Raw genomic sequence first — 24366 nt, 5'->3', positions numbered from 1 at the left:
CCCTCTCACCTCAGGAACAAACCCAACAGTCAGTTGCCTTTTGTAGGACATTTCCAACTATTTGTGTTTTTCACCTCAACATTGATTTTGATTGAATGGTTATACCACAAAAGCAGCAACTGTAGAAAACAATAAAGCATTTAATTTCAGATTCATAAGGAGAACAGAGATTATATATGCATTCCTAATTTTTTTAGTGCTCGACATCAGCATGTTGCCCAGTTGTAGGACTTTATTTACAACACTGCATAACCTGATAGCTTTTTCAATTTTTCTGTTAAGAATTGGAAGGGTCATTCAGACAGAAATTATTTCTGTTGCATTTGCCTACTGCAAGCAGATTTTGGTATGGGTCTGGATTAAGTGGGGTAGTATGATGGGGTGTATTAAGTGGAGTAGAAGATGGTCACTATGGTGAGTGTCCCAGGGTGTGCCTTCCCTGCTCTGTGATGACAGAATATGACACTGTGCTTTTTGGGCTTCTAGGAATTCGGGTCAAAATTGGGAATTAGATCTATGTAATGTGCAAGGATGGATTGTTAACTTAAAGATTTTTTGTCTTTTTTTTTGTATGCACTGGCCTTTTAGAAAATACTGTTTTAGACACATAATATAAATATATTTCTATTTATCGTAATGAATATCATTTTGATGCTGCCACTACTAACAGCATAAAAATAGTAAATATTGATAGTAATAGTAGTGGCATACACAAATTATATACGATTATCATGATTACAACATACTGTCTCTTTGCCTCGTTGCCCTTTTAGCACTTTGTAGAATTACTTTTCTCTCTTTTGCTGTTCAGGCATTGAAACACACGGCACCAGCGTTTAGGATCTGATTTCCTATTTCTGTCTTGCTGAATAGAGGTGGCATTGGCATTGTGCGGGAAAGCCTCACTTATGAGACCTCTGGTCTACCTTGGAATACTCTGAGAAGGAACCCACCTATCTCTGTGCCTATACAAACTGAGCTCAGATATGAAAGGATAGACAGAACTTCAGTGATATCTCACCAAGAGTTTTTTCCGTTTCTTTATTTTCAGGATCTTTAACTACTAGCAAAACTCCCATCAATGTCATCAATTATGATAGACTTACTCCCAAGCTGGTCAGACAATGATCAACTTTAGGTAAGATTGTTCATAGCTCTTCAGTTAGTAAGAGAAACTCAACAGTATTTATCAGAAAAGTTACGTACCAGATTTTCTTCACAAAGTTCTCTGAACTGGTAAAATTTCTGGGCCATTAGGAGCTGGGCACTGCCCACTGCAGTTCGGATTTTCCCTAGAACTAAGAGAAAAGGAAGTGTAAGTCATAATGCTCTCCTTGCTGCAGGCAATCAAAAGCCTACAAAATGAGAGGTAGAACTGCACAGGAGGTAGTGTTGGTTTTCCACTACAGGTTATGAGGAAGCTGAGGAACTTGAAGACAGATCTGCATCAGGCCAAGGCGGGCTGCAAGGTTTCTCAGTGCAGCACACATTGGTTAAATGTTAATCTGTTCCTACAGCTGCCTCTTGTTCTGAAATTAAGCAACTCCTAAGTAACACAGAGCACTTTCATGACAAGACAGATACAAGCCCATCACCGTCCACATATAGAAGATCACCGTCTTTTGAACCCTGTGTGGAAAGCACTCAAAAAAATTACACCTCTGACCAACACTGGACACAAGTTGTGAACACAAGCCCAGCTTTCTGCACAATGGTACATAGCTTTCCAAAGCTGACATTAAGTACATGGCCAGAGAAAACACTGCAGCTATGAATATCTCTACCATCTCATGCAGCAAGTGATGCCTTTTTTTCAGGTTTAACTGAGGGCTGCTCAGTTGGAATCCCAGAAAGGGATTGGGGATTGTAGAGCACACTGATGAATCTCATCCAGACCCTCTGAGGTTTTTTTTTTTAAGAGCAGTATTGGAAGTGGCTTCTGCCTTTGAATGCAGAACAGCACTGTCCAGGGATGCTCTGTACTGAAGGCAGGTTTCCCTCCCAGCTGAAACAACTTATTATCCCTTAACTCTTTGTTTAAAGAGTGATTTAAAAATTAACCACGTAATCAAAAAATAATTACCACCTCATTAGTGAAAAAACCATGAACAACAACAATTTTATCATCAACTCTACTCATCAACATTTGCATTACCCACTGTCCCAGGCATCATGTAAGCAGAGCAGCTTCTCCAAGACAATTTTCCAGTGGTGAGGGAAGGGCAGGAAAGAGAAAAATGGAGTGGACTGCTCAGGGAAGATAAATTGTTGGCATAAATGGAAGATATATACTGCTCCTCAGCTCTGCACTGTTCCTTGAGCAGAGTCACTTGTGTGCAAAACCAAATGCAAAGTTGGCAGAGCTCCACTGGGAAAGTACTGCTAAATGTTTTGACTTACCACAAAGAAAAAAAGAAAAGGAAAAAAAAAAAGGAGGGGGAGGGGCGAAAGAGGCAACTTTGACCTACTTTGACCTATCCCTTCTAACAAAATGTTAGGAGTCTCGCAGTCCTACAAGCAGCCACAGCACATGTTTGCAGAGTGTGATCAGAATGCGGCCATGCAATGCTTGCTAAGAGAAAGGTATCTCCAAGGGATTCACCCGTGGATCACATGCTGGGCAAGCTGGCATCAACACCCACCGCCAACCCAAACCAGATGCACAGTAGTGCATCAATAGCTTTAAAGCCCCATCCTTAAGAAAAAGTGGGGTGCAGAGTTCATTTCCACTCTCGACATACAAAGGAAAGAAAAAAAAAGGGGAGAGATTCCTTTCACATCTTTTAGAGGACTAAAGGACAGGGCTCTGTGAACACACACAGAGCCCAGACTTTCATTTTGTTCCCAGAACTCTGCTCCGAGCTGCCAGGAAATTGCCGTGAGCTGGAAGATCCACTGAGCAGAATATTTTCAGCATATTGCACAGGGAGTTTTGCACACAACTCTCATTATTGTTAGCAAGGCTTGCGTGTCTAATTCTATGCGCACAGTGCTGAAAATGGACCCCTTGGTGTGTCTAGTCATTTATGCAACCCAATATGCAAACCACTCAACTGAAAGGGCTCTTCAATAGTGGGAGGAGCTTCTCTGCCAGCTTTCATGTGGTTCCCATTGTTATGAAAACTCTTCCCACTGAGTATATTTGGGAACAGCTGCCTCATCTGGAGCTCCGCCACTCTGATGCTTCCCAGGACTTGAGCAGGGGAGAAAAAATGGTCTCTGGGCTTCTTGGGAGGAGAAAGCAGATGAGACGGGCTGCTCCTGGACGCCTGTGTTAACCGAGTGGCGGTCACATCCCGAGCAGCAGTGGATATAAACACACCTTGCTGGCTCCTTTCTCTGGGGGAAGAAGAGCTTAATATTCAGAGATCTCAGCAGAGGGAGAAGGAAGCCCTTGTCCTTGGCTGCCTAGCGACTGGCTGTTTGCCGAAAACCCATCATCCCAGCTGACTGTGGGATGCATGCTGATGCTGTTCCCTATTGTTGCCATTTCTGCTGTGGCGGCGGCTGTATCTAGTCAAGTGTCACTGATTCCTCGCCCCTCCAGTGCAAGCAGTCTGTTAATGTGCAACCAGTCAACAACCAACTCGGTCACGGGAGTTAGGGAAAAAAAAAAAAAAAAGACAAAGCATGCAAAAGACTGAAAGGAAGGAATCCCTCCACAAGGTGCAAAGCCTTATCAAAGCCTTAGCTCTGCTTCCAAACTCGTGTTGCTTTTAGCGTTTCCTGTTTCTTTTACTCAGCCAAAGCCAAAGAGAAAGACTAAAGTGTAGCAAAGTAACAAAGAGTCAGAACAGCCCTGACACTTTCTTTGCAGAAAATAATTAAAGCCATATCCTGAAGAAAATAAATGGAATTGCAAAGATAGATTATATGTATTGGTAAGGAACCGGAGAAAGCAAGGGGTACAGGACAAAAACATATAAACATTCAAATTGATGTTTTCAGCTAATGCGGTACAAACAAAATATACAAAACCAAGTAACAACAAAGCATACCAACCCATTAAGATGCAATCATAACAGAGATAAACACCTATATAATGTTATTCATGCCTGCTTTCTATTCTATACAGGGTTATACAGCACACTCAGCACTGTCGGATCTGAATGCCTTCCAGTAATGCATTAAGCAATGTTATTAACATCCATCATATGCTTTGTTGTCACCCCATCCCCGGGGGGAGAAGTGTGTACTGCAGTGTTTTTGTTTGCCTGTCTGTTGCTTTTTTTTTTTTTTTTGCTCTGACTTCCCTTCCATGTAAATCCAGTTATTTCCTGTAGCAACTTTTAAGAAATAGGGAGATATATCTGTTCTGTAATAACAGCTTTGTTACTTTGATATGGCTATTTTAACACAATTCAGTCTCCTCGCCATTGTTTTTCCAGATCAGGGGTCTCAGAACGTGATTCTGGGATAGATACATGCCAGGGAATTTCCTGATGCCTCTCAGTTCCTCGCCTGTTGATTATGCTCTTTGAAAGCATAATAAAGTATAAGCTTGGACTATGTGCTGTTCAAGCAACATATGATTACTTCTCTTAGTTCCAAAAATGGGATAGGACCCATTTGGGGACTGTACAGCTTTCTGTGGGAAAAGGAATGAAATGACAGTAAAATCATTTCAACCATAAGCAAATAAGTGGTGATATTGTGATATTGATCACCCTCCTCACCCTGAGAGGAGACTGCATGTAATGAGGGTGACAAACACAAGAAAACAAGATAGAACTATCAGACTGACGTGATGTGATAAGCCATAACAGATAATGCAGGGGAGTTTTGATGAACAGATGCATTACTGGCTCTCAGCACACCGACTGGTAGCATTTCAGCTTTGCCAATGCGTACCAGAGTGAAAAAGGAAGAGCTCTGGGCTACAGCTTGATGATGACCGAATGTGCCAAAACTTTGCCAGTAGGCAGCAAGGAGCTGAGATGTGCCAACACTTGGCTGGCAGGCAGCAAGCAGCCCAGATGTGCCAACACCTGGCTAGCAAGTATCGAGCAACCAAGATGTGCCAGCACCTGGCTGGCAAGCATCAAGGAGCCAAGACGTGTCAGCACCTGGCTGGCAGGCTGCAGTCTAGATGTGCCAGCAGCGGGCTGGTGGGTAGCAAAGGGTCCAGATGAGCTAGCAGCTGGTCGGCAGGTAGCAAGGAGCAAGCACCCAGCCCTGTCCCAGGACGCAAGGGGCAGGAACAGAAGCAGAGTGGCAGGCGCCTAGGATGACATTTGCCTTGCAGATGTCAGCTGCACACTGTGCATATGAAGCAATCCTGCCATAGAGCTGTCACAACCCATTCCCAAGCAAGGATGGGCCAGTGTTTCAGCCTATTCATCCTGACAGATCTACATTTAAATAACGCCAAGCATGACAAAAGCCAGGAAATTCAAAGTTAAAGCTATTGCTCAGGTCTTAAGCTCAGCTATTAAGAAGAAAATAGCCATGGAACAAACTTCGGAGCAGGCAGGCTTTGCTTAGAACCATATTTACTTATAGCAGTGATCTCATTTAAATTAATAGGGCAGTCTGCATGAGTAAATGGTATTCACTGGGAGTACAGAAATTTCCACGTGTTCTTTGACTTGGCTTTTACTAGCACGCTTCACGTCTTTTTCCCTAACTTCTTTCACTGTTTGTGGATTTCTCTCTTTCTTTCTCCACCAGCCAGCATGGCTACCAGCTCAGAGATACTTTTCCTCGGAAAAGCACTCGTGCAGATAAGGCCCTTCGGGGAAGAAATGAAGGTGGGAGTGGATGGAGACAAAGGTGCACAGCCAGGGTCTGCAGGCTGGCAGAGAGCACCCAAACAGCTTCATTTGCCAATACTGGCTGAATTTGCAGAGACATCGGTTTGGAGGCTTTAACAGATTTGGGGTCAGTCTTTGTTGCCAGCCCAGCCCAGAAGAGAACAACCTACACACAAGGCAGCTAGCAACAAATCTGGTCACAGCCTTTATTTCCCATTTTAACTGGTACATCATTGGCCTGACTTGCCTCACAACTATCACCATGCTGCACAGATTCATGGAGCACCAGGCCCCACCGTCCTCTTTCAATGGATGTCTCAGAGCAGGAGTTACATTACAGCCCAGATGGGAGGCATCTGACACTGTGCGAAGTGCAGTCCTGTGGCTCTTACAGCTACAAACACCCACATGGGTCAAAACCAGCAGCAATAATCCAGCAAAAGGCAGAGTGAGCCATGAGGCTGATCCTAAGCTTCAGTCTGTTCTTACAGCATGTTTAGCCTCACATGTCAAATAGCATTTTTATTATCAATTTATTTTAAGGAGAGCGGTAGAGCTGGTAGCTAACACCCCCATACCAATAAAATATGGAGAAGCCTTATCGGGTACCCCAGCCTGAAGTGTGAGTGCAATTCATCTGCCTGTTATGCATGCTACAGTTTTATCAGAAAATGATTTCAGATAAGACCAGAGCATACCAGCCAATAAATAATTCATGGCACAAGGGGAGCCATCTTCTTTTCTATATAGGCATTTCACCGGGCAGTCACCATCCCAGCACTTGTTCCCATACACAGCAGCACACTCCGTTCTGGGCTCGGAGCACTGGGCCCATTGGTGTGTTCCCTGCCAGCCCAATAGTGCCCGCGACCCCCTGCAGCACACCCGCTCCTGGCAGGCCGCAGTGGGCCGGTCCCTGGCAGCTGTTTTGCACAAGGGCCGCATTGTCTGCGGGCAACGGAATTGCTTTACGGGCAGTGCTGGGGGAGCGAGCCCTCTGTCAGCTGCTGCTGCATCCAGGGAGCCTCACTCATCGCATGCTCTCATTACTCAGTTATCTGGTCAAACACGCGCTGCCGATGTCAGGTTAGAACAAAGGATGCACTCCTTGCTCCGCTTGCACTTTTTTTTCAGCAAAATCAAACCACGTACTTCTGTCCTCTCCCTCTCTTCAAAGTTTGTAGGTGTATAAAATGCTATAATTTGGGGCTGGCTTTGGAACAAGCGAGTTTTTGTTTGTTTGAGTGGGCAGTGTAGCCCTACCATACGCTTTTCCTTGGCACCAGATAGAGCAGGACATGTTAAACCCTGGAGGCAGCTGCCCTGTGCCTGAGTGGCCAGCAGCATCAGAGCCTTGATGACCCCTCTCCTCCTGCTTTCCACAAGAAGATCTGGCTTGAAAAATCCAAAGGCAAAACAACCCACATGACACACACCACAAATAACCCATAGGGCATGCCACGTATGCTACAAAGAGTGCTGGGGACAACCAGCCCAGCTTCACCTGTCTCCCCCACAACTGGCTTCTCACACCATTATCTAAAAGAAGAGCCTTCCAAACTATCATATATCAAAGAGAGAAAATTCTGCATACAGATGTACACATTCTGCATGCATCAGCTCCATAAAATTCACACATCTTTTCTTTAAGGTGAGTGGCTGCTTTAGTGGACAAATCAAATACACATCATTTTTCACGCTGGTTGTTGCGGCAAACAGAAAGCAAGTGGGTTTTTCTGACTTAGACTTACAAATGCTTGATATTACCTATTTATGATGTGCTCACGCATCTTTTTCAATCTATACCTTTTTTTTTTTTTGCTTTATTTCTTGTGTACTAGCAAATTGAAACCTTTGTATTCTGATACATGCTCAATGACATTTTGAATGTGTTGATGATATAAATTAAAAATGAGATTCAAATACTCTAAAACTTGGGGATTCTGGATATGCTTTGAAGGTTAATCCTTCCGTATTTTCCCCCAGAGGAAATAGCTAATCAATTATATAATAGAAATTTTGTAGAAATAGAAAACCTGAATGTACATGCTAATGTAAATGCTAAGGCTATCTCATATTTTCCATTATTAGTCAATTTCCAGTTACTTACAGTACTGTGTAACTGATCAAATCTCTCTATGGTCATTTCTTACACTGGGCTGAAGGGAAAGTTCCAACAGAAACAGTTTATCCATTTCTAATAATTTTGAGAGTAGAGTTTTTTCTATTGTTAATTCATTTCCTTTTTCCTTTCATTTCAAATAAATAAGAAGAGTTAAGAAATCTTTGTACTGCAAGATCCCTAACCACAATCTCCTAACTGCAATCCCAAAATATCTATTGAGTTACAGAAGCGTCAAGCATTTGCACTCTCTATCAAATTTAATAAGTATTACTGCATATATACACATAGTCCTTTTAAGAATTATGACCATAACTTCATTAGGTAAATAAGAAAGGGCACAATAATGAATTAATAGGAGTCAGGTTGATCCGTATTAAACAATTTTTCCTGAGTTGCAATATTATTGTATTCAGTTACTTACTGTCCTCAGGTAAGTTGTTTTCCCGTTCTTCTCTCTCCATCTGTTGGCACCAGCCCTCCATACGGTCTCTCTCTGCCTGCAGCAACTTCAGAAACCAGTGGCCATCTCGTGGGCACACTGACCTTTGAACAGCTTCCAGGGGATCTTCAGTGATAGAGTCAATCCAGGGGTCAGGAGGAGGTAAAATAGATGGGTCAAAATCTGTCTCAAAGTCATCATCCACTGCACATGCATGGTAATGGTTTCCTGACCCTTGTATGCTAACGGTAGAGGTGCTCGCATCTCGTGAAAATTGTCTTGATATTTGTCCAGAACACAAATTGTCCTCTTGAGGGTCGATTATTTCAAAGTTCTCATGGAAATCCAGGTCTGCTTGCACAGCTGTTGTTACACTATTAGATCGTGTAAACCTGCGAAAGCTTTGAAGAGCACAAACACAACATGTTTAGAAAGCTTTTTCTAGGTGGCATGAGAAAAGTTAGGTAAGAAAGGATCTCTTAAGATTCTGCTTCTCCTCCTAGACTGGCAGTCATGGCTTTCAGTGCTACACTCTGTTTTTCTTTCTGGAAATGATTGCCACAAACTTTGTTTCTCATTGTGAGCCAACAGACATCTCTCTCTTTGCCTCGTAATGAGGGAAGCACTGATAATAGTGTGGTTTAAGGAAGCCAGCCCATGTGGTATCTAATAGCATTGGTCCCAGGACTTCAGGTCATCAGTTCATGAAAGGTTAAAGAGGTCCCATTTTAAGTAATGACTGGTCATAGAATCATATAATGGTTTGGGATGGAAGGGACCTTTAGGTCATCCAGTTCCAACCCCATGCTGTGGGCAGAATTGCCACCTACCAGATCAAGCTGCTCAAGGTCTTTCAACTTTTATAACTCACACTCCATTGAAGTTGCACACTTGAACTCAGTAGTCATGTTTTAAAAATCATGTACATGAGATTGATAAGAAACTAATATCAATGAGTTTGCTATCTCTGTAGTATTACACCTTGCACCCATGAAGAAGATAAGTATTTCAAGCCCAGCCAAGTATTTCATATTGCTTCCTTGTAACTACTCATCATAACGATGTACCTACTAATTTCCTGCTTCTCCAAGTACCACTGCCAGCACTCACACCTTTAGCACTCATTCCCAGCATTAAGACATGTTGTTTTACACATTCAACCCTTGGTCTCACAACAGTCTCTTTTCCACAAAAGTTAATGTTCTGCCTGTATTACTCTCATCATGATGGCTGCTACCATATAGATAGCTTCCTTTCATCTTGCATTGCTTCCATATGTTTGGAGTCTCTGAGAGGAGGGAGCAAACCCTGTGAGAATGTAGGAAAGCCAGGAAGGGAGAAGGTATAACCATGGGAAAAAGGAGGTTTGGGTGTTAGTGTCTGTTTTATCTTTAAGTAAGCAAGACCCCAAATTTTGCAGTCCATGGAATCTGAGGTGGAGAGGAAGACACAGAAGAAGCAGAGAGATCTATGAGGAGTAAGAGACACCTAATGTACTGTAGGGGATGGTAAGTGAGAGCAAATATGATAGCAGTAAATTATGAAGGGAATGAGTGGAAAATTTTCAGGTAAATATACAGATAAGATAGCTCTAGAAACCCATGTGCTGAGAACACAGGAAGAATGTGAGGCAGATACTTGTTTTGCCCCATGATAGAAGATGGAAGGAGGTGAAACTATTATAAAGTAATTAATATAGATGCTACAGAAATCAGTAATATTTATAATAGAATGGCCTGGATTGAAAAGGACCACAATGATCATCGAGTTTTAACCCCCCTGCTGTGTGCAGGATCGCCAACCACCAGATCAGGCTGCCCAGAGCCACATCCAGCCTGGCCTTGAATACCTCCAGGGATGGGGCATCCACAACCTCCTTGGGCAACCTGTTCCAGTGTGTCACCAACCTTTGTGTGAAAAACTTCCTCCTAATATCTAACCAAAACCACATCTGTCCTAGTTTAAAACCATTCCGCCTTGTCCTATCACTATCCACCCTCGTGGATTTAGCCTTCAGACTTAACATAGCTTTTCATTAAGTAGGGATTCCTTAATAATTTAAGATGCCATCACACTCAGGCAGCTGGTACTTCAGTCCTAACTTGTTCACAGTCTCATATTTACTCTTGAAACCAGTGTTAGGACCTTCTTTCCTGTGACACTTTGGCTGCTTTGTCCTCAACAGTTTGGGCTTGAGCAGCAATGAAAATCTCAGTGACAATGGAGCTGGATGCTGAGCACCATTTCACTTCCCTTAATTTCTATTCCATCTTCCACTGAAAAGCAACAGCTGATCAGACAAGAGCAACTTACAGAGTCTTCAGTTTGCAGCTGGGGAAGGAGCAGATGGAAGGAAAATTTCAGGTACCCAATACAACCAGGTACCTAAGGAGCCATGTTGCAGAACTCAAGGAGAGCTCCTGCTGGTTGAGGAGATTAATAGTGGCTGTTGGGGGACTTTGGGAGGACTGGGGCAAAGCAGTACTGGAGTCAAGAACGGTTCTTCAATTAAAAAAACGAAACAAAAAAAACTAATTGCTCTGCAGAAAAAAGTTCGAAGTAGTTTCGCAGTCAAACCAGACCCTGAAAAACTTTAATAATACATTGTGGTTTTTTTTTGTTGTTTGTTTTTTAATACGGTGGGCTAGAACATGAAAAGATTGAATGCAGGAGTTGTTGCTTGTAGCTCCTTTGACACGTGCTTGTTAAGTGATACAAAAATATGGTTACAGCACTGCAGTTTTGCACGACATGCACCAGCAAGCTGAAAAATATGGAGCAAGCAGAACTCTTCAGCTTGGCAGTATTTGACAAGCAGAGCAAAGCATTTTGCTACAGACCGATGTGGCAGAAAAAAATTCAGAAGGGAGGACAAGGATAAGTGGAGAAATGGTATGGCTTCCATGGGAGGAAAGCCTTTTCTTGGTTTAGAAAGCAGATGGCTGAGGAAGGCCAGGAGAGTTTGATGGCATCCCAACTAGGTGACATCTCACCATTCTCAGAGGGCAAGAGCTGCGGGGAGGAAGGCAGCCAGCTGTAAGCCTGAGAGGCCTACAGATTTAAATTTAGCAAAAGGAAGTGCTTCTTCAGACAATGTGTAATTAAATTGCTGCAGGATCCTGGGAAAGCCAAAGGTAGAAATATGTTCAAAGAGAAGCTGAACAAATTCACAGGAGACAGGTCCGGGAAAGGCTGTTACACTTGGGTTTCGGAAGTCCCTAATAGCCAGCAGCTGAGCAGGGAGGTCTGTGGGGAGAAGCACTGCCCTGTACACACCCTTCACACTTTGCTTTTGCACACATTCCTTTAGACTTGTTTGGAGGATCTGCTCCTGGCCCCTGGCAGAGAAAGCAGTTCGACTGGTATTAATGGTTTGAAAGATTTTAGCTTTAGGCTGATTTGACAGTGAACATTTTTTGGGTCTAGTTCATGTTGGTTTTTTTTTTTTTTTTTTTTTTAATTTGGCCACCAACCTGACAAATACCTTATCTGTACTAAAATGCATGCTTGCCTGCATACACACACCCACTCACATACAGTCACCAAGCTTACACATTTGTTTTTCAGTCACTTAGCTTGGGTTCACTGAGAGCCAAAGCAGTACACAAGCGTCCTCCACGCCTTCCAGAGTAATGGAGAAAAGCAATGCTCCTAAGTCAACCTCATTCTTCTCCATACCCCTACCTCCATATCACTCCTCCTTTTGCTTTCTGCAGTGTCCTAGACTCTGATTTGCTTCTGGTTTGGATGACCATTTACAGTTTCAGATAATATCCTCGATTTTCAGACTACACTGAATCTCAAATGTGGAAACATCAAGGTATACTTGCCAAGAGAATGTATTGCTGGAGGCACTACATTTCAAAGCTTTCAGGACTATATTCTTACGGGGTTCAATATAGGCTAGTTCCACCAAAAGCCAGACTCTGCTCAACAAATAAAACGTAATGACCTACTTTCTTTTGCTTTTGTTTTATCTATATAATAGTATGCTACAGGCTTGCTTGACAGATTCTTGGCACTGGATTGTGTAACCTATCTGTCTTCAAAAGAAAAACAACTTGGCAATAGAATATAGCATCAGTTCAAAATTAAAAAAATACTTCCAAGGAAATGTATGTTGAATGACACGGAAATACAGGAAGACAACCACTATCTGCCTACCTCCAGCACATCTAAAAGAGCTGCCTAATAGATGGTAATCTTAGCCTCTGACATCGCTTCCTCACTCATTTCCAGGATGTTTTACTCCTGCAAAATACCATTTGTGTTCCATGTGTCTTTTTTCTTTTTTTTTCTTTGCTCTCATTTAAAACAGGAGAGCGGTTGAGCTTAAGTTCTCATTGTTTCTACACACACAAAACATTCATGGCTTTACCTAAAATAAAACAAAACAAAAAAAGGTTCAGAAATTGCTGGTAATTGTTTTTAACAGAGACTTCCTTCTTCCTCTGCTTTCAGGCTTGGCCCTTTTGTATTCAGTTGTGCCTTGAAGGCACAAGGTGTAATAATTACAGCTTCAGAGAACTACAGCAGATACCTGGCCTGCGGTGCAGAAAGCCATGAAACCTCAGACTGGATAAACCTGTATGGAGAGCAACAGTAGATGTGTTCTGAACAGCAACAATAGCGTCACCTGTTAGCATTTGACTCTCTACTCCTAAACGTTCTTTGGAAAAACATGTTTACATTTCAACTCACAGAACTTATTTCTTTCCTAAAGAAACAAACAAAAAACAAAACCCCAGAACAGATGCTGATTCCAAACCAACTGATGTCAAACTCTCATACATTAGATTAGATTAGACTTGCCTCGCTTTACCTATTGGCTGACTCTTTCTTGCTGTGTATTTCTCTGTTAAAGTTGCAGTCACCATCAGCAGAACAGAGCAAACAGGGGACTTAGCATATACGGCATCTCTGACATGGAGGACTTTGGATGGCAGGATCTTCTGCCATGCATCGTCAAGGTACATGATGTTAAGTTCTTTGCTCTATCCATCCCCCTCTCCCACTGACATAATCTTTTTTTTTCATCACTAAGAGTCTTAACAGGGAAACTAATCCTCTATTATTGCTTCATGTTACCAAAATCCCCTAGAATTTCTCAATGGAATGGCTTCCACTGTGGAGAACACATGAAGCCAGATAATGCTGCAGACCAAAATCAAGGAAATCTCACTCCCATCTCAGCTTAGCTAACATACAGTTTTGAAGGTTATGTGCTAGAAACTGAGGAGTTCAGAAGTTGAGTTAGAGCATATGACTGGCTGGTTGTGCAGGGGAGACCCTAAAACCTGAGTTTTCTTTTTTTTTTTTCTTTCTTTTTTTTTTTTTCAGGATAAGAAGTCATCAACCCCAAAAGACTAAATGAAAAAAAAAAAGAAAGTGTTTGTTGTTCCTTGAAGACAATAGAAGAGTATATTTTTTCTAATGTTACCACATCACCACTTCAAGCCATTTCACGTTATATGCTGTGGTATACCACATACCAGACATTACACTATGCCAAAAGGTGGGGAGAGCCTCCTTTATCACCACAGAAGCTAGAGAAGAGGAAGGATATGAGGAATATGTATACACGTGCCTATGGTCCTACCCTCCTGTGGCAATTTCCTTAGTCCATAATCTACCATTGTGTCAGCGTTCAAAATTTCTTGTGATGGCAGACCAAGTACAATAACCAGTTGACAGTATGACTAGGTGCAATGAGCAAGATAATTTTGGGGTGAAGATGTAACGGGAGGAAATCTAGGGGCACACATGGTAAAATGCAACAAACTGAAAGTAGTTACTGAGTTACGGTACAAAGAGCAATAAAGGACATGGCCTTTATTCAATAAAGGTGTCGTAGTTGGCCTGGCACAATATATGGCTTCTCCTTTTCTGGTCCAGTAGAACTGGCTAACTTTCAACAATTCAACCATCTTCTTTAGGTGAGGAAGGCAAGGTGGTCCCTTGAGGCCAAGAAAGACTCAAAGGTAGAGAGAAAAGACAATCTGAAGAGGTTTAAATTGAAGAGGCAGCTGCATTAGCAATACTTTTCAAACCTGACTCTGGAAGGGACAGGTCATGTTAAGAAAGAGGAGGAATATGTTATCTGGGGTTTTGTTATCACCAGGTGAGAGATAAGAGAGAAACAGCAGGAAGATAATGAGGTCATTGTTGAAAGAAATGCATGCTTTTTTTTTTCCTCTTTCCCTAAGAGAAGGACTTGAGAACGGTACTCAGTAAAATCTAAAAATCAGAGTTACATTTGGGGAAGAGTAAAAAAAGGAGAGTTGAGAGCAGGCAGTATAAGAATCTGAGGATAAATGATGGATCAAGTTGTAATGTGGTCAGGGAGCGTTAGAAACATTTATCCCTTGAGCAGTGCAAGAGGAGGATTCAGAGTCATCTGTCTTGGCAGGAAGCCCAGGTTGCAGAGAGTGAAGGGCTAATGAAAGGTCTAAGCCAAAGTGAAAGAAGGGATAGCTCTGCTCCAATGATGCTCTGGTTTGAGCCACTTGGTTCAACATGGAAGAAAAAACTTTTGCTCACTTGGTCTAAGTGCAGAAGCAGAAATATTTAAAGAGCTGTGAGGAAGTAAGACTCCTTATGGTAAGAATGGCCATCATGTGAGGTGAGGGAAAGGGAGAGGAAAGAGTAGGAAACTAAGGAGTGAAACAAATTTTGTACAGTACGCTTTTGGTGCATTAAGTAAAGAGCTTTCCTAGTGCAGACTACAGCATACTTAGTAATTTAGATTGGCACAGAAACAATCAATTTGCTGTTATTTATATTTTTTGCTGTCTCATTCTTCTCATTTTATTTGATGTTTATTTAATATTTCTGAATCCTGAAAGGTGTTGGTTTTTTTTAACTTTTGTCATGGATCCATCTGAGGTTCTGCAGATGTTTTAGTGCAGGGGAAGGGAAGAAGGCATCACGTCTACAGTTCTATTCCTGTAACAGATAATCAATACACTGTGTTTTGGTGTGCTTAAAAAAGAATTAAATAATAATAAAAAAAGAATGTGAGTGCCAAATTGTGATGATAAGCCCTTTGTTTCCTGAGTACACTCATTTTCTGAGGATTAAGGGCTGTCCTTTATCAGCCTGTTCACTTCTGAAAGTCCATGATGGATTGCTGCTTGTCCATCTGCTCTCAGTAGCAGCAACCTCAACCTGATCTGCAAGAAATCCCCCAAAACACAGCTGCCATCAGGCAATGCAGAGATAATGCTTCCTCAGGGCAGATCTTAGCAAGCAAATCTTACCTTTTTTTTTTTCTGGAGCAATATGAGCAGCAATAGAGAGAGGACTTTGGAAATAAGGTATTTACAAACAAGCATCTTTTTATTTCCTTTTCATTCCTTTTATTTTTTTTCTCCTTTTATTTTCTGTGGGAGAAGGGAGGTGAGGGAGAGTTGGCTTTCTGGGGTAGTTACTGCCTTTGTGCTTGGGCTGAAGGGATGTGGATCTTCAGCATCTATTCTAACGTGCTTGTTTATCTAGTGTTAGAAGAGCTGTGGGTAAACGGGGCGAAGGTCTCAGGCATAAAGAAATGTCTGCCAGAAGGAGATGTTTTAGCAGGTTAATGGCGAACTTGGTAACAGTCTGACAGTCGTTGCACATCACATTTCTTTTTGCTGTTATCACCTTAGCCTTTTGAAACTGTAGGAAAATGCAGAATGTGGTAAACTCATATTTTGTACATTTTTCTCAGGAGAGGCTATGAGGACAGCCTTCTTCTAGCTGCAGAGCAATGATGTGCCCTGTACCATGCTCTGGCCAGGTGCAAGCAAAACTTCAGGTCTCCTACTGCTCCTGGAAAATCCCCTCTGAGCAACAAGAGCCCAATGACCTAACAACTCAGACAGGAAGCACATTTATGTAGTCATGTGTGCAGGAACCGGAATTCATAGAAATAAGTTGTAGCACAACTACTTGCTTTAGAAAAACAGTATTATCTTTTACTCACCACTTCTCCTCCTCAACTTGTACTCCTATGGACTGGAACTTACTGGTTGCTTTATTTTCACCTGGTTTGGCAGTTTCTTCAGCATCATCAACCTTAAAAAAATAAGCAGCTCATTAGAATATATTTTGGCTGAGATATCACCTGGATACTTAGAATTTCTATTCACTATCACTACTAATTGTCTGCACATATGGCTTGTACCATAGCTACCTTCATCCAGTTGGATGGTTTACCTCTGGTACGCCCATTGCTGATGTTATTCATGAATATTCATCATTCTTGTCAATCTGTAAGGCATCTCTGTTAAGATGACATTAGGCCTGAGAAATGCAATTGGGGTTTGTCCAGTATGTTATGGAGGTTAGATGCTGAGATTTGCCAGAGCCTCTGAGCAGCTGCAAATCCAATTCCTGCACTGCACCATTTTGTAGGTTTTACCTGTTACTTTGTACATGCATACATGGTTATGTTAAAATGGCATATTTACTTGAAGTGGTAGTGTCCTTCTGGCACCAGTCACTGTAGTTGTTAAGTCCCAATGCTATGTAAGGGATCATTAGTCACACACACACAAAAAAAAAAACAACCCAAACATGGCAGCACACAGCATTTTGGGACCACAGTGAATCCACTCTGACCCTGGGTATATACGAACCCTGGGTGCAGTGAGCACATCTCCCATCAGCTTGCTATGGAGGGCAAATATAACAGCCGTGTGCAGAAAAAGTGATCGGAGAGATAGGAGTTTCAGAACAAGACAATGAAGTAAGGTAATTACCAAATACTGAGGTTTTGGGGTATAATTCCACCTGAAACTACAAAACTTGGAAGTAACTGTTTTGACAGCATTACTTTGCTTGTTTGTTGAACAGGTTTACAACAAAGGCTGCTGGTGACCTAGGAGCAACTGAGAGGTGCAGGGCACACACCACAAGTGCATTTCATGTTTATTTATTATAGAAGGAAGCAAACTCCTGGCTAATATGGCTTGCCAAATTATAAGGAAGGTATTTACCTGCTCTGAGCTCAGTATAAGTGTGAACTTGGCTCCTACTGCAGTCAGTGGAGGGAGGTTGGCATATGGATGGTGATCAAGCTAGTCAGCTGTAATTTTTACAGTTTTAGAGGGAGATTTTCAGGATCTTGAACAGCATTTGGGCCTCTGTTTTCCTCAGATTTCAGCAAATTGGGGCTCCTGTTTCTCCTAAAAGCCCTGTTCTTTACTTGTACCAATGTTACCTTCAGAAAAGAAAGATGGGAGATGGTGTCTTGGGAACCATGGTTCACGTTACTGCTATTCATATGGAATACTGCAAACACAGACTTTATTTCTTTCTACCCATTACTTTGTCTGCAAAGATCTTTGTTGCTTTGTTCAGTGAAAGGAGGGATCACAACAGTAAAACAGCACCTTAGCCTTGACTGGGTTTGGCAATAAGTAATAGGATGTTCCTTTATCCCTGTCCTATCTGGGTCTTGCTCCTGCGTTTAACACTAAAGTTAATTTAGTGTTTCAGACTGTCTTTCAGAATATATCCAAACCAAACAGCTATGAAGCAGAGAAAGGGTACAAGAAAGGCAGCAAAACCACGGGCTGTAGTAAATCTTGGCCTTGCAAGAAGAAGCACAAGGTGAGTAAAGTCACCGTTTGTCTGGCAGCTGCCCCTGGGATGGCATGCTCAGCACCTCCTATCTTGTCAGGTGGATGCAGTGATTTCACGGTAAGTTCTGAGGCTTTGCTAATCAGATAAGCCTGTCCAGGCACAGAGGAGGTTGTAAACACAACCTCCATCTGCAAGGAAAAAAAATCATGTTTTCTTGGGAAGGCTGATAAGCTGTGGATTGCTGTTCTGTTTGCTTGGGATTCATCTCCCATCAAAACCTGTGCTGATTTTCAGTTGATTGCAAGTTCAAGTACTTTGTTGCAAGAGCTAATCCTGCAAGCAGATAGTTGGCCTTCCATGCACATTCTTTTGGGAGGATATGGGAAAGATTAATTAAGATAGCAGATTAAATTGGCCTAGTTTATTTGCTCTTCTCCTTTCTGTAAATACAAGTGAACTTTGGCAGGGTTAGTTTTCTTGTTTCATTCCACTAGAGGTAACAAAATGTAATTTTCCTTAACAAGGGCAAATCAGAAGGAACTTATCCTCTGCTCTTGAGGCTGGGATAGAAACAATGCTGCCTCATTCAAGCGGCCACCAGTCACTATGAAATGCATGAATAAGCAGTGACAATTAATTCAGTGAGGCTGGATGAAAATATTTTTGGGGTGATAGTGTAATGTAAATCATTGTTTTACACATTCCCTCTCAATGATTTAATTCATGCCTTTCTGACCCCCGCTGTGTTATGATTCATAGATTAGTGCTCATGTGTGTAATTTAACAGAGCTGAATAACAAGCAGCAAGGAGACTTAAATCCTCAAATCTGATGTTTTTATGATAAATTAGTAAAACATCATTAGTACCATGTACATGATTAAGCTGCTGGAAATTCTAATAGGCACCTGACAGGAAAAGAAGAAAAAAATAGACAAAACATTGCAGTAAAATAAACGTAGAAACCCAAAACAATGGCACACATATAATGTAAATCCTGTACTGTACCTGTATTCCGATAGATAAGCATCTGTTTTTCTTGAAGTGGTCCTTCTTTCTATCTTCTACTGCAACGGTGGCAATGGTTGTGGTGGTGGTGACAGTGGCAGTGTTGTTCCCTATGTGTTGACTTGCTGGGCCATGGATCTGTGCATTAGCAGCTTCAATAGCAGCTGTTAGTGCCTTCATACTGTCCAAACTCTCTGTGGAGTTGCTAAGTCCAGACTGACTGATGATGTCTCCCCTCTGTCCATGCCCATCCATATATGCATCTTGGGCAGACTCTGTGCTGCTCTGAGCTGTGATAGAGATAAATGGTTTGGTGGTAGTTCTCGGTGGGACTGGAGGTGGTGTCTTCTTATAGGTGGTAATGCAGGATGACACTGGAAAAAACATGAAAGTTCTTGATTTATTGACAGTGCAGGGAAAATGTATGTAAATATCATCTTAAGACACCATGAGCATGGACAGAGCAGAGGCAAGGAAAGTGCTGTTAGCCAAAGAAACCCCAAAAGCTCTGATAACTGTGCTTGGGAAATACCTTGCTTATCAGTTTTCTGTTCGTGCTGACAGTAGAAGGAAAGAAAAGATTTGCCAAGTTTCTCATCAATCTTTTAGGATCGTGTTCCCCACCATGTTTTCTGCTACCTCTTTAAAGTCCAGTGGGTGAACAAGTCATTCCACCAAAATGTTTGTTATGGTCATAACTTCCAGACAGGACTTACAAGGATCAGACTCCAACAGCTTAACCCAGCTGATGCACACTTCATGCAGCTTTACTGCAATTGTTTCCTCTTTCTCCACCCTGCCCCACTCTATTTACTTATACTTTTTAAGCTACATTTCTTTGTTCAGAGGGAGATCATAAAGCCATCCGAGATCCAAGACTTGATGCTCATCATGCTTGAACTTGTGTATTTCTTGTTATAAATTGTTTCAATTTTTGCACAACCTATTCAAATATTTTAAAATGTCTTGTAAGCTGTGGAGGGCATGTTTAAGATAACATTTTGCTGCTCATATTTCTCATAATAAATATGTATGTGTATTTTTGAAAAATGCTTAATTTTGCACAAATGGAGTTAACGTAACGTAGTCAATGTCTAAAGCCTGTCAGTTGGTGGAACTTCTTCAAGGAAAGCATAAGAATAAATGTTTGCAACAAGAAAGACTTCAAAAGTTTATGAGGACTCCTTTTCACATGTTGACGGCCATGCTCTCATCGTAAGTACTTCTATATGGATGTAGAAGCTTATCTTGAGGTTCTCAGATTAGAAACTATTGGCTGATGTATACAGAATTACACGCAGAATGCACTGTGTGGAGATAAAAACATACTCCTTTAAGGGATAGTTGGCAGCTCTGCTTTGCTGAAGTCCTGGAATGCTCTCAAATGAAGAAAAAAAGTCCACTGAGAATAAAAACCAATCATGATATGCTCTATTTTTTAAGCAAATAAATGCAGGCATTAACCTGCGCAAAGTTCATACACAAACACGTTAACATAAATTCTTATTAACAATAATCACATGGCAAGAAATGATTCATTTTAATTGGCAGACGTCTATGCCACCCACATGAAAGGTAAGTCTGCTACAGCTGTTCTGCTCCCTCTTTGCACTGTATGTGCTTGTAGAGCCAGAAGCCATTCTGGCATTAATTTGACTAGCTCAGATCCACACGCCTCATATCTCCCGATAGTTGCAGGAATAGCTGCAGCGTAAAAGGTGTTTCCAGGGCATGGAATCACACGGGATTTTTTTAAGAAGTCTGGTCTGAGTTTCTGATAACATGTCTGAACCCATGTTAAACCCTTTAAATGCTAATGGAAAAAGAACATTTTGTGAAGGTTGTGAGCGTTATGGAACTGATTCACTTCTGAAGAATCAAACAGAAACCACAGTATCTTGGAAAGAAGAGATAGATGAAAATGAACTCATCAAATTTTAACACCCTGGAAGCAAAGTTTATAGGGGTTAAAGGTGCTTTTTCAAAGTGCTTACAACAAGACAAACCTGTGAAACTAAGAGGAAAGATGACAAATTTACAAAGAGGCATGTGAATTTTGCACAGTTCTTCATTGGTTTTGATGCTGACAAAAAAGCATTTGTTGTGACTGTGCACACTCAGGGAAATTGCTGCAGCACAAGCAGACTTACACAGAATTGTGGAGGCTGCTGCTGAGGTGATGGGATCCCAGAAATATCCTACATGGCTCACGGCCTGCAGAAATGTTCTCCAAGTGATGGAAATGCAAAATGAAATTTACCACTGAAGAATTTAAAGCATATAGATTCACTCATATATCCAGGTAACGCTTTGGCAAGCCTGTTCCAAGCTCATCTAATAGAGGTTTGTGTGCCATGATACCTTGCAATTCAGCAGTGTATAAAATGCCCCATTTAAAATATGCTGAGTAAGGGCACTGTGGAACTCCTGGGCAGACAGCAGCACCTTCAGGACATCCTTGCAAGGCACACAGGTGTCACTCTTCTACTTAGCAGATAACAAAACACACCCCAAAAGTGCTCGTAATGAGGAGAAACAGACTGTAAAATAAAAAGAAAGCCCCAGTGTGACTGGTCCGCATGTCATTGATCTTCCTGGAAGGGACAGAGAGTCAATAGCAACTGTCTGTCGACAGCTACCGGCAGCTCTGGTCAGTGCAGGACAAATGCAGAGCCCCCTGATTGAGATGTCTTTCATTCTGCTGGTAAATGCACTCAAAGAGAAGCCTAATCCACGCCACAGTGAAAGATGTTTGCACTCAGCTAATTAAATGTGAAGTTATTAAGAGGGGGAGAGGATTGACAAGTCATACGGTGAAATTGTAAAGAGAAACAGCAAACGTTGTTTCAGCAAGTCAAAACAAATCCTTGGTTTCCTGGAGTCACGCAGCACGCACTGTACAGCTCCGGAGAAACAAAGCGTGCAAGTCATAAAAGATCTCCAGGCTCTTTGTTACTGGAAATGATGCAAGTTCCCACCACTCCTGTGCAGAAATGACAACAAAACAGTGCTCTGGCTGCAGCTGTTTACTCAGCGCCGGAGCTGCCTGAGCCCTCCCAGTGGCTGAAGTATGACAGTAAAAGGGATTTGGTGCATTGGGTTTCTCTAGGCACTTTTCAAGAACCTAGCAATGAGTGATACGGCAACCTGAAGGACCTGTCTGAATTTCATTGGGTGATTTTCAATGCAAAGGTGCTCAAAGAATAAAAAGAAGACTCCCTAAGAGAAAGGACAAAACCCTGGAGCTGTCCTTGTGCAGCCTGGATCAGAGCATTGGCTAGGTGAAGGAAGATGCTGTGTTGTGGGCAAGAGGAGATCGTGGCCACCCAGTGCCGGAAGTGGATAGAAGGGCTCTGACGGAGAACATCAGAGGATCACGGGGTACATGGAAAAGACAGAGAAATCTTCACACAGGGAGCGTTTGTTTAATTCACATCAGGAAGTGAATTTAAAGGGCTCCGTAATTCCTAATAAATGCTTTCTTGGACATGGATCAAGGAGTGAACTTCTGTACTCAAACTGATCTGACTGGAGAGTCAAGTCAAAGCAGACTCACTTGTCATTAAAATTATTTAGGCATGGAGTTAATCAGAAATAACTTTTTCTGAACATCAAGTGTGTGTATAAACATACAGTTTGTCGCAATGTAGTTTTCTGTATTACTTTACATAGCACCAAGGGTGGCCTTATCAGGGCAGTAGCCCTGCCCATGGCACGGGGTTGGAAATGGCTGGCCTTTGAGGTCCTTTCCAACCTAAGCCATTCTGTGATTCTGATACAGCAGATAAACATTCTTGAGCTGTGGCATTCTCAAGGTTTGGTCCAAGTACGAGTTAAATCATGTGCAAGGAAACCCTGGCTCCCAAAGCACCTTGAGTCAGCCCCTTGTTCCCAGCTCTATCCATCCTCTCAGCACTGCTCTCCTTCTCATTTTGATCTTGATTCTATTTCTGTAGCTCTGCCTTTGGGTTACAGTTTAATCACGAACACTGAGAGAAAAAGAACTTTCCCCAGATTAACAAAAAATAGTCACGGTGTTTGTCCTCCTAGCCAGTATTTCCAAACAACTAGCTCATGGGACAGGAATTTGAAACAGGGAGTGTCAACCACCCAGTTCAGAAGGAAGTCTAATGATGAAAAAAAAAAAAAATAATAATAATAATCCCAGATTGCATAATAATAAGGACTTGAATTTGAATGTTTCAATGTAAGAGCACTTCAGTTGTTTGAACATGCTCACTAGGGAGATGAGCCCTCGGGAGCAAACATCAGCACTCAAACCCAGAGTTTTAGCTCAGTGAATGGGTACTCAAGAGAACCCCAAGGCAGATTAACATTTGTGAAGGGATCAGTTTCACACAGAGATCTGAGCAGTTTGGGATGAGATAGGTGAGCAACATCTTCCCCTCTCTGACTTGGCAGTCTCAGGTGAACTTGGTTAATAAATGCAAGGATAAACAAGGGTGCAAATTGAAAATCAACTAAAATAATGGTGCTTCCCTTGAGAAAAAGGAGCAGCAAATTACACAGCATGTACACAAGTAAGTATTAATGAGGTAAGAGCTCCTCCACCCTGCACTGATGGACCTCATCCTTATGATATAACTCCTGTGTAAAGGTATGCTGTCCAATACTCCTGCATATCTGCACAGTGAGGTAGGATTGGCGTGGGGGGGATGCAGGCACATCCATGCAGAGCTGAGACTTCAGAGCTGCAGCCTTGAGCTCTCCATGCAGAGGTGCAGCACATGATTTGCCATGGTACATTCCAACAGAGCTGATGTTCTCTTTACTGTGCATGTGTTTCCCTGCTTTGTTGAGCTTGGAGGGGGAGTGGTGGTGGAGTAAATAGTTAGAAATGGAGTTTTAGATGCTGTATTTCTGTTTTCTTGTGTAAAAAGTAGGTATGAAAATGGAGCATGCATTTTCTTTATATATATATATAAACAACTATTCTCAAAACACAGATGGCTTCTGAGGAAACAGAGACCATTAAAAAGAAACTGAAATAAAGATTTTCCTAAGAAGTTCTAGACTGCTTGAGGGAATAATACCTGAGTGAGTTATGGATGTCATTATCCCAAAAGAGAACTACTGAAATCTCTGGACTGTACCATCAGGACTTCTGCCAATGCCATGTTTTTTCTGTGTCCCCACCACTGCCAAGCCATAAATCTCAGCCAACAAAAGCTGAAGATACACAAAAGGTAGAAACAGGCACAACTGACAACTATATAAAGTATGTAAACTATCTTTACTGCACACAATAGCATCAAATCTCCTGAGTACCCTGAGGTCTAAAAGCCTGTGCTGCTGTCCATTTTGCAAGTTTGGAATGGCTAGCTTGCAGCTTTCCAGCTGGATAAACTAAGGGGCTCCTGAAACCCAAGCCTGACCATGGCTCATCCTCTATCTCACATGAATTTAATGCTCACATGAGCATTAAATGAGGAGGTTGGAGGCCCTGCATGTGGCA

General features: G+C 42.0%; 1 protein-coding gene across 3 annotated transcripts in view; it reads right to left on the bottom strand.

Annotated features, from left to right (window-relative positions):
- DLGAP1 (DLG associated protein 1) overlaps positions 1 to 24366 on the bottom strand; it is a 374951-nt gene that overhangs the window by 5244 nt on the left and 345341 nt on the right. For all 3 annotated transcript variants that reach the window (XM_090137415.1, XM_090137416.1, XM_090137417.1), the window contains 4 exons: positions 18891 to 19264; positions 16281 to 16372; positions 8300 to 8718; positions 1207 to 1298 (listed from right to left, as the gene is read on the bottom strand). In XM_090137415.1, the coding sequence (XP_089993541.1) occupies positions 1207 to 1298; positions 8300 to 8718; positions 16281 to 16372; positions 18891 to 19264 (977 nt within the window). The remainder of the gene's footprint in view (positions 1 to 1206; positions 1299 to 8299; positions 8719 to 16280; positions 16373 to 18890; positions 19265 to 24366) is intronic.

This window comes from Phasianus colchicus, chromosome 3 (genome assembly GCF_987193195.1).
Source record: "Phasianus colchicus chromosome 3, bPhaCol1.hap1.1, whole genome shotgun sequence".
NCBI classification, from domain to species: Eukaryota; Metazoa; Chordata; class Aves; order Galliformes; family Phasianidae; genus Phasianus; species Phasianus colchicus.
Note: the sequence above shows the minus strand (reverse complement) of the source record. Positions and strands in the feature narration are given on the sequence as shown.